At 41.5% G+C, this 10,500-nt stretch overlaps 2 protein-coding genes across 2 annotated transcripts; both read right to left on the bottom strand.

Moving 5' to 3' along the window:
- Positions 1–369: 369 nt before the first annotated feature.
- LOC109189889 lies at positions 370–5,241 on the bottom strand. Its single transcript, XM_019340511.1, has 4 exons — positions 4,589–5,241; positions 2,508–4,452; positions 661–747; positions 370–450 (listed from the first exon to the last, which is right to left on the bottom strand). The coding sequence occupies exons 1-4, from the start codon at positions 5,239–5,241 to the stop codon at positions 370–372; spliced, it is 2,766 nt and encodes a 921-aa protein (XP_019196056.1).
- A 671-nt stretch (positions 5,242–5,912) lies between these two features.
- LOC109189888 lies at positions 5,913–6,383 on the bottom strand. The gene has a single exon (XM_019340510.1). The coding sequence runs from the start codon at positions 6,381–6,383 to the stop codon at positions 5,913–5,915; it is 471 nt and encodes a 156-aa protein (XP_019196055.1).
- Positions 6,384–10,500: the final 4,117 nt, after the last annotated feature.

Below are 10,500 nucleotides of genomic sequence, written 5' to 3'. Positions count from 1 at the left end.
TTCTCTGCCAGTATGCCCATCCATCAAAAAGCTATTGAGAACGTCTCCCGTTCTCTGCCAGTATGCCCATCCATCAAAAGCTATTGAGAACGTCTCCTGTTCTCTGCCAGTATGCCCATCCATCAAAAAGCTATTGAGAACGTCTCCCGTTCTCTGCCAGTGTGCCCATCCATCAAAAAGCTTTTGAGAACGTCTCCCATTCTCTGTTGTTATGCCATTCCACTGATGGCTTTGGAGAACGACTCCCGTTCTCTATTATTATGCCATTCCACCAATGGATTTTGAGAATGTCTCCCATTCTCTGCCAGTATACCGTTTCGCCAATGGTTATTGAGAACGTCTCCCGTTCTTTGTCAGTATGCCCATCCATCAAAAAGCTATTGAGAACGTCTCCCGTTCTTTGCCAGTATGCCCATCCATCACAAAGCTATTGAGAACATCTCCCGTTCTCTGTAAGTGTGCCCATCCATCAAAAAGCTATTGAGAACGTCTCCCGTTCTCTGCCAGTGTGCCCATCCATCAAAAAGCTTTTGAGAACGTCTCCCGTTCTCTGTTGTTATGCCATTCCACTGATGGCTTTGGAGAACGTCTCCCGTTATCTATTATTATGTCATTCCACCAATGGCTTTTGAGAACGTCTCCCGTTCTCTGCCAGTATACCGTTCCGCCAATGGTTATTGAGAACGTCTCCCGTTCTTTGTCAGTATGCCCATCCATTAAAAAGCTATTGAGAACGTCTCCCGTTCTCTACCAGTATGCCCATCCATCACAAAGTTATTGAGAACGTCTCCCGTTCTCTGTCAGTGTGCCCATCCATCAAAAAGCTTTTGAGAACGTCTCTCGTTCTCTGTTGTTATGCCATTCCACTGATGGCTTTAGAGAACGTCTCCCGTTCTCTATTATTATGCCATTCCACCGATGGCTTTTGAGAACGTCTCCCGTTCTTTGTCAGTATGTACTCTATTTGACTGCTTTCTACTGACGCTGTTTAATACTCTAATGACTTCTAGACTCAGCCCTATGTCCTATGACGCCCCGATTATTCTCCTAGAGCCTCTAGATACTACACTAAACCCTTCACCCTTAACTCCCCATTATTAGATTCTCCGCCACCTGATATTGTAGGGCTCTTTATCCCAGTAGCCCCATTCAATTTGTTTCACTGTGATCTGATTATTGCTTCATGCATGAACTTGTTGTATATTTATCCATCGAGCGTTGGGTGGACCGCCGATTTGTGGTAAGATGAATTGGCTATTGATTTGTCGAAATGACCAGTTGGGGTGACTAGCCGGGGTGATCGACCGTAAGAATTCTGGGGAGGTTCAGGTTGGTTTGGATAGGGTGTGAGTTTGTTAGCCCCTTGTGGGGCTAACTACGACCTAGCGTCTTTGAAATGTTGTAATGTGTTATGTTTTTGCGAATCATGAGATGTGTAATCCGAAATAAAGATATTTTATTACGAAACTAATAAAGGTAAGTAGTACATAATGATATTTGTTATGAAATTCTCAAGTGGGCTACTGGTAAAACCTCTTGAGGCGATTTGAATTCCAAATACGCTCGATCAGCTTGCCTTCCATAGTTTCCAACTTGTAGGTGCCTGGTCTGATGATTGCCGAGACTCTGTAGGGGCCCTCCCAGTTCTTGGCTATTTTCTCGCCTTGATTTGGTAGGGCGGCTTGTCTATCTCTGAGTACTAGGTCCCCTATGTCAAAGTACCTAGGCTTTACGCGTGCATCGTGGTATCTTTTCACAGCTCGTTGATATTCTGTCATTCGGTGCTGAGCTGCGTCTCTCCGCTCTTCGAGGAAATTCTTTTCTAGTTACAGTAGCTGCTCATTAGCCTAATCCTCATATTGTTGCACCCTATTCGTGGGGCATAGGACCTCGATAGGGACCTTGGCCTCGAACCCATACGTGAGGCTGAATGGGGTTTCCCCGGTTGCCTGTCGCGGTGTGGTTCGATGAGCCCATAGGATGTGGTCGAGTTGGTCCACCCATGCACCACCTTCTTCTTCTATTCGTTTCTTTAGTCCATCCATGATTGTTCTGTTCGCGTTTTCTACTTGCCTGTTTGCCTGGGGGTAAGCCACCGATACCTTGGTGTGCTTGATAGAATAATTTTCACAGAATTCTGCGAAGTCCTTGCAATCGAACTGTCGGCCATTATCAGTGATGAGATGCTCAGGCAGGCCAAAACGGCAGATCACCTTCCTCCACAGGAATTTGCGACACTGGTAGTCTGTGATGGTTACCAATGGTTCGGCTTCGATCCACTTAGTGAAGTAGTCGATGGCGACTATGCAGAACTTGTGGTGCCCTGGCGCTTGGGGTAGTGGTCCCAGGAGGTCTACACCCCACTTAGTGAAGGGTATGGCTGTGGTGACCGGTGTGTAGAAGGTGGCCGGTCAGTTTTGCTTTTCTGCAAACTTTTGACAAGTATGACAACTTTGAATCCTTTGGATGCAATCTTGTGTCATGTTGGGCCAGTAATATCTTTGGACCAGTAATTTTCTGGCCAGGGTGTTCGCTCCCTGGTGAGCTGCACATATCCCGCTGTAGGCTTCCTCAATTACTTGTTTGGCTTCGCTTGGTGGTAGGCATTTTAGTAGGGGTCCCCCGAAGGATCTTTTGTACAGCTGGTTGTCTACCAATTGGTAGGCTGGGGCCCTTCGCTTGACTTTTGCGGCCTGTACAGGATCAGACGGAAGTTCTGCTTTCGTGATGTATCTGGTTAGGTCTCCTATCCAACTATCCGGGGACTGGATGCCTACTGAGGCTACCATTGCGATCAAGAGGGATTCTGTGCTGGGCGCGTGGATGACCTCTCTCTTGCATATGTGTGTTAAGTGTCCTGGGGTACCTCCCAGGGAGATCTTCGAGAGTATGTCAGCTTCCATGTTTTCCGTGCGGGGCACGTGTTGTATTTCGTAAGCGGCCAATTTTCCCAGTAATCCTTCAGTAACATCCTTGTACATCCTCAAGTTCTCCCCTCTGGTCTCGAAGGTTCCTTTGATTTGTCCTACAACGAGTCGTGAGTCTGTTCGAATGCGAAGGTTACGTGCTCCAAGGGCGGTCGCAAGTCGTATTCCTCCGATCACTGCTTCATATTCTGCCTCATTGTTTGATGCTTTGAACTGGTATTCTAGGGCATAGTATACTTTGAACCCTTCTGGTGAGGTTAGCATGATTCCCCCTCCATAGTGTTTAGTGTTGGCTGCTCCGTCTGCACTCATTTCCCACCAGGTATTCTGGCTGAAATCACTTGTGCTCCCCCTTTGGTCTCTTGCTGTACACTCCACGATGAAATCGGCCAGGGCCTGTGCCTTAATGGAGGGTCGGGGTTTGTACTCAATCCCATATTGGGTCAACTCCATAGCGCATTTCACCATTCGACCGGAGGAGGTGGGGCTCCTCAGGATGCCGGCGAGTGGTTGGTCTGTGAGCACCTCTACGGGGTGGGCTTGGAAGTATGGGACTAACTTCCGTACTGTGGTGATCAGGGAGTAGACCATCTTCTCCAAGGGTGTATATCGGGTTTCTGCCCCTCTTAGTAATTTGCTGATATAATATATTGGATGCTGTAGCTTCTCTTCTTCCCGCACCAAAACGGAGCTCACTGCCTGCTCCGATACCGCCATGTAAAGGTATAAGGTTTCACCTCCTTTGGGTTTGGCTAGTAGGGGTGGGGATAACAGATATTTCTTTAACTCCTCGAACGATGCTTGACATTCAGGGGTCCATTTGAACCCCTCTCTTCTTTTGATCACTTCGAAGAATGGTAGAGAACGCTCTGCCGATTTGGAGAGAAAACGGCTAAGGGCTGCCAGTCGTCCCGTCAGTTTTTGGATTTCCAGTAGGTTGGTGGGCGGTTGCATATCAAGTATGGCTTTTATTTTCTCGGGGTTTGGTTCTATCCCTCTCTGTGTGACCATGTATCCTAGGAATTTTCCCCCACGGACAGCGAATGCGCATTTCTTTTGATTCAATCTCAGTTTGTATCTTTCCATGAGTTGGAAGCATGCTCTAAGGTCCCGAGAGTGTTCGGGGGCTTCTTTGCTTTTTACCAGCAGGTCGTCGACATAGGCTTCCATGCTTTTCCCAAGCAAGCTGTGAAATATTTTGGAGACCATCCTTGTAAATGTTGCTCCCGCATTTTTCAGGTCGAACGGCATCACCTTATAGCAATAGACTCCATCAGGTGTTAGGAACGCCGTTTTGTCTTCGTCCTGTTCTTCCATAAATATTTGGTGGTAGCCCCGAAGGGCGTCCATGAAACTAAGTAGTGCGTAACCGGCGGTTTGGTCTACCAGTTGGTCTATTCGTGGTAAGGGCAAGGGGTCCTTAGGACATGCCTTGTTGAGATCAGTATAATCAGCACACATTCTCCATGCTGGGGGCTTGGGTACTAACACAACGTTAGCCACCCAAGCGGGATAGGTGACTTCCCTGAGGTGACCGATCTCTAGTAGGGTGGCAACTTCTTTTTTTTACGAATTTTCTTCGGTTTGTCGGTAGGTGTCTCTTCCGTTGCATGACTGGTCGGGTAGCCGGATTGACGGATAAGCGGTGGGTGATAACCGACCGGTCAATTCCGGGCATGTCTTCGGGTCCCCAAGCGAATAGGACTTTGTACTCTTTCAGTGTTTGTAAGATGCTCAGGCAGATCTCTTCTGTTAGCCCTTTGCCTATCTTGATCGTTCTATCTGGTCTGGAGTCCTCCAAAGCTACTTCTTCTAAATCAGCTACGGGTTCCGGCCTTTCCTTAGTCTCCTCTCCTTTGGTTTTCTCGGTGATAGCTTGGACCTGTAGGTCGCGTCTCCCAATCTGCTGGCAAGAGAGGAGGTAGCATGACCGGGCCACATGGCGATCGCATTTAGCGATCCCCACTCCTTCGGGTGTTCGGAATTTTAAACACAGATGCTCGAGCGACACCACAGCCCCCAGATCCTCTAAACCCGGACGTCCTAGGATTACGTTGTGCGCGGAATTGATGTTAACAACCACGAACTCCATGTCTAGGGATCGGACCCTTGGGTATTCTCCTATTTCCACGGGCAAGGTGAGACACCCCTCAGCCTCTATGCTATCTCTGGTGAACCCAGCAAGTGGTGTCCGCACCAGGTGTAGTTGTTCTTTGGATAGTCCCAGTTTGTTAAATGTCTCGAGGTACATGACATTGGCACTGCTGCCAGTGTCTACAAATACTCTCCGGACGGTGGTCCCGTTGATGTCCATGGTGATGATGAGGGCATCGCGGTGTGGAGTTGGGCCGTTCGGGAGGTCTTCATCTGAGAAGGTGATGATGTCCCTCCGACCTTTCTTGATGGGGGGTCTATGTTGCACTGCGCCTACAATAATTGTCTAGCCCAACGTTTCCTTTCGCGAGAGCTATCTCCCACCGCAGGCCCGCCACAAATCATGTGGATCACACGCTTGTGTTTTCAGTTCCGATCGTCTTGCTCTTCTGGATTCCCCTCTTCTTGGTCTTTCTGTTGGGGCATATCCTTAAGTCCGGTGGGAGGGCCCCGGGCTGGTACCCATGGAAGTTTTCTTCATTGGTTGGGGCGAGCAGTTGATCGTCCTTTCTAGATAAGCTCCTCGATTTCTTTTTGTAGGGTAGTACATTCTTCGGTAGAATGTCCCGTGGACCTGTGATATCGACAGTATCTGGCTCTTCCCGTGGCTGGCCGTTCCTCTGCTTTTGTGGGTGGTGGCGGTAGGTTCTCTGTAGGTCGGGGTGGTTGGACTTCGTGCACGTGCCTCGCCCCGAGGGCGGGGACTGCCCTGTGTCGAGGGGGAAGTGGCCCCCGAATGACGTTAGATCTCTCTTCCCGTTTAGACGGTCGGTCCAACGGACGTGTTCTCGTCTCGTCACGGGGTCGTTTCGCTTCTCGCCTTATTTTCTGTCACAAAGCCTCTTCTGTTTCCGCATATTTGTTGGCCCTCTGGATGGCCTGTGCATACGTGTCGGGGGTCTCCCTTCGCAGACTAGTGAACAGATCCCCTGACCGGAGGGCTTCCTTGAATAAAGTGAGGGTCGTTCGATCGTCCAGATCTTCCACAGCCTGTACTTCCTTCTGCCATCTTTTTAAGAACTCTTTTAGTGTCTCAGCTTCTCCTTGTTGTATGGTAGTTAGGGTCATGAAGTGCTTTGCTTTCATGCTTCCTGCAAAGTAGGTTAGGAATTGCTCGGCTAGGGTTCCGAAACGGTCGATGGACCCTGGCAGTAGAGATAGTAACCAACGCTGCGCTGCCCCACCTAGAGTTGAGAAAAAGGCGCGACAGTACATAGGGTCCTCCTCCCCTATTACCATCATCTTTGCCTGGAAGCCGACTAAGTGATCGCTGGGGTCCCCCGTTCTATCGTAAGTAGGCATTGTCGGACACTTGAAGTCTCTTGGCGCGCGATATTCTTGGATTTTCATAGAGAATGGACTGGTAGACAACAGAGATCGAGCGGTTGGTCAATCTCCCCTGCCTTTGACCTTCCTTTGGAGGTCTCTCACCTCCCTGGCGAGTTCTGCCATCTCTCGATCTCGGTTCCCCTGACCAAGTTCTGGAGTCTCCCCACTACCCTCCACCATGTCTTGCAGAATTCTTCTTCGATCGGGATCTCCTTCCCTTGCCCCTCCCATGTGAGAACCGGTTGCCTGGATGACCTCTACCCGTCGTTGGGGGTTGAGCCTGACTCTTTGTTGTGGGCATTCTACCGGGGGGTTTCCGAGTTCAGGCTGTGGAATGGTTGTCTGTTGATTCAGGGGCCCTATGCGATCAAGGACGGAGACTGCACGACGGGGTCCCTGGGGTGGAACCGATCTCTGTGTTCTTTCAGGCGGTAAGTTCATGTTGGGTAGTCGGTTGCCGGTGATCTGGGTGGTTTTGTTTACCCGGGAAGGTTCTGGGGATCCTGCCCTTGCGGTCTGGCCATGATGTAGGGCCTCCAAGTAGCGTGCGGCGGCCTCTACTATCTCGGGGGTGAGTTCCACTGGCTGGGTCCGTGGGACACTAATGGCCGGTGGGCGTGCGTTCGAATGGACATCCTCTTCTTCTCGGGGACCTCCCCGTTCAGCCTCCCTCTCCAAGGCAATATGCTGATCGTTCGGTACCTGCGAGGGGGGGCGACTGAGGGTTTCTCTTAAATCTCTGACTGGTCTAGCGACTGGTTGGTCAGTTCGAGTATTTCGTCTCGTAGTTACCATGCTTTCAGGGTTTGAGGAACGAATGATAACTTTTCGTATCGATCCCCACAGACGGCGCCAATGTTGGTTTTATGACTTTTGGGCAGTCAACGACAGGCCAACACTACCGTTATAACAACGAGAATATAGGAGAAATATATGGCGAAAATATAGGAATGTTGTATTGATGAGTATTGCTCGTGAATTGCTGAGAGTTGTCCCTCTCCTCTATGTTAGAGGTCTTATTTATACATGTTTTGGGCCTAGAGCCCTACAAGGAATAAGAATTATAGACTGCCTCATATTGGGTGTCTTGGTTACATGATGAGACCTAATTCCATTATACTAGAAATAATGGGTCCAATTTTAGTTATAATGGGAATAATAGGCCCAATCCTTGACAAACTCTTGGGTTGCTTCACCATGTGCGTCTTTCTTGGGCTTCTTTGATTCAGTTGCTTTCTTGGGCCGATCCCTATGGCCCAAGCCTAGTATATTATCCATCAAGTTATAAATTCAACCTAGGAACATCCTTCTTTAAGGAATGTACTTGAGTGGATATTTGGTATATTCAAATTAAGATTTATGATTTTCAAATCATCATCTCCATTCCCTTATAATACTCAAGTAGAACTTGTACTAGCTTGTGCAGGGCAATATAATTTTCTTCGCAAGGAGTGTCATAGCAATGAGTTTTCAATTGTGCTAGATAATAATGAATCTCCTTCACCTTTACCAACCAATGAGGTAGATAATTTTAAACAACTATTTGAAACTCAAGAGCAACAACAAGAGAATGCAAATGAATGGAGGGCTAAAATAGCTTTGATATGTGGAGAGACACCCAAAAAAGTGAAATCAATGCCAATCAATGATAATTGTACTAACAAAAAGAAGACTTTAATTCATATTTTTTTCATTCTAGACATTTTGATAATTATATAACTCAACATTAGTTGTTTCATTAGTTCAAGAAATATTTTTATTGGTTATATCATTTAGTGAAAGGATTTATATATTTATATATTAAATGCATGAAGTAAAATGCTCCTTGAAATTAAGGATAACCCATAACCAAATTGGTTGTTGTTATATTTCCTAATCTAAACAAAATACAAATTGTGTATATTCCTAGTAATATTTTATGAAGCAATTTGATAAGTTAAGGTAATCTAACATGAACCAAATGCTTCCTGTGTAATAATACTATATTTGTCTACAATAATAACTTACTAATACTCCGTACATGATGTATCACTATTGTAATCGTTTTTTCTTTTTTTTTTTTTTAAACTTACCTATATAATGAATTTTTTATTAATTTGTAGCGAGGTGAATCAATTCATAACAACTCATGATAGTTTCTATATATATTAAAGCAAAATAATTGTCCAAAAAATTTTCCCTCCAAATGTGAAAATATTTATTATATTCATATTAATTTATAAATAGATTCATGTAATTCCCAAAAATTTTCCCTCCAAATGTGAAAACATTTATTGTATTCATATTAATATATAAATAGATTCATGTAATTTATCATGTTGAGTAAAAGAAGAAAATAATATTGATTATTATTATTATTATTATTATTATTATTATTATTATTATTATTATTATTATTATAATATATAGATAAATATATAGATTATAGTAATTACTATAGTAATAATAATTCACATATAGAACAAATTTTTCACATACAGAAATACGGAGTCATGCATCCTATTAGCCTTAACGAATTATTATTACTATAATTACTATTTAATATAATAATAATAATAATAATAATAATAATAATAATAATAATAATAATAATAATAATAATAATAATAATAATAATACTATACTATAATAACGAATTAGTAAATTTATAAATAAATTCATGTAATTCATGTAATTTATCATGTTGAGTAAAAGAAGAAAATAATATTGATTATTATTATTATTATTATTATTATTATTATTATTAGTATTATTATTATTATTATTATTATTATTATTATTGTTGTTGTTGTTGTTGTTGTTGTTGTTGTTGTTGTTGTTGTTGTTGTTGTTGTTGTTATTATTATTATTATTATTATAGTAATAATAATTCGTTATTATAGTATAGTATTTTAATTAAATAAAATTATTTTAATTAAATAACAATATATATATTTAGTATTACAAATGATCATCCTTAATTAAATCATTTAATTTAAATCAGTCTATATATTTAGTATTACAAATAATCGTTCTTAATTAAATTAGATCATCATTAATTAAATTAACTCATAATTAATTAAATCTGCCTATATATTTAGTATTACAAATAATCATCATTAATTAAATTAAATCATCCTAAATTAAATTCAATCGTTCTTAATTAAATTATTTAAATTAAATCAACCTTAATTAAATCAATCCTTAATACAAAACGTAAAATCAGCCTTAATAACAACACAGAAACGCGAAATCATCCTTAATAACAACACAGAAACGCGGAATCATCCTATTAGCCAATTATTATTACTATAATTACTATTACAATTTATTATTATAATAATAATAACAATAATAATAATAATAATTACTATAATACTATCTCTCTCTCTCTCTCTCTCTCTCTCTCTCTCTCTCTCTCTCTATATATATATATATATATATATATATATATATATATATATATATATATATATATATATATATATATATATATATATATATATTAAAGCAAAATAATTGTCCCAAAAATTTTCCCTCCAAATGTGAAAATATTTATTGTATTCATATTAATTTATAAATAGATTCATGTAATTCCCCAAAATTTTCCCTCCAAATGTGAAAACATTTGTTGTATTCATATTAATTTGTATATTGATTCATGTAATTTAGCATGTTGAGTAAAAGAAGAATATAATATTATACTATTATATATATATATATATATATATATATATATATATATATATATATATATATATATATATATTAGTGATTATTATAGTAATAGTAAATCACATACAAAAACGCGGAATCATGCATCATATATATATTATAGTGATTATTATAGTAATAGTAATTCACATACAGAACGAATTTTTCACATACAGAAATGTGGAATCATGTATCCTATTAGCCTTAACGAAATATTATTACTATAAGTATCATTTACTATAATAACAACAACAACAACAACAACAATAATAATAATAATAATAATAATAATAATAATAATATAATACTATAATAATATACTATAATTACAAATTAGCCAATTTATAAATAAATTCATGTATTTATGTAATTTAACATGTTGAGTAAAATAAGAATA

The sequence above is a fragment of the Ipomoea nil genome, unplaced genomic scaffold, assembly GCF_001879475.1.
Source record: "Ipomoea nil cultivar Tokyo-kokei standard unplaced genomic scaffold, Asagao_1.1 scaffold1568, whole genome shotgun sequence".
In the NCBI taxonomy this organism is placed as follows: Eukaryota; Viridiplantae; Streptophyta; class Magnoliopsida; order Solanales; family Convolvulaceae; genus Ipomoea; species Ipomoea nil.
The sequence above is the reverse complement of the archived record's forward strand: the minus strand, read 5'-3'. Positions and strand labels throughout refer to the sequence as shown.

Coding starts and splice junctions, on each gene's coding strand:
- LOC109189889 (XM_019340511.1), bottom strand. CDS start 5,241: ATGGACATCAACGGGACCACCGTCCGGAGAGTATTTGTAGACACTGGC. Junction 4,453..4,588: donor GACATGCCCGGAATTGACCG/GTCGGTTATCAC, acceptor CGGTCACCTCAG/GGAAGTCACCTATCCCGCTT. Junction 748..2,507: donor CCCTGGCCAGAAAATTACTG/GTCCAAAGATAT, acceptor GCATACTGGTAG/AGAACGGGAGACGTTCTCAA.
- LOC109189888 (XM_019340510.1), bottom strand. CDS start 6,383: ATGCCTACTTACGATAGAACGGGGGACCCCAGCGATCACTTAGTCGGC.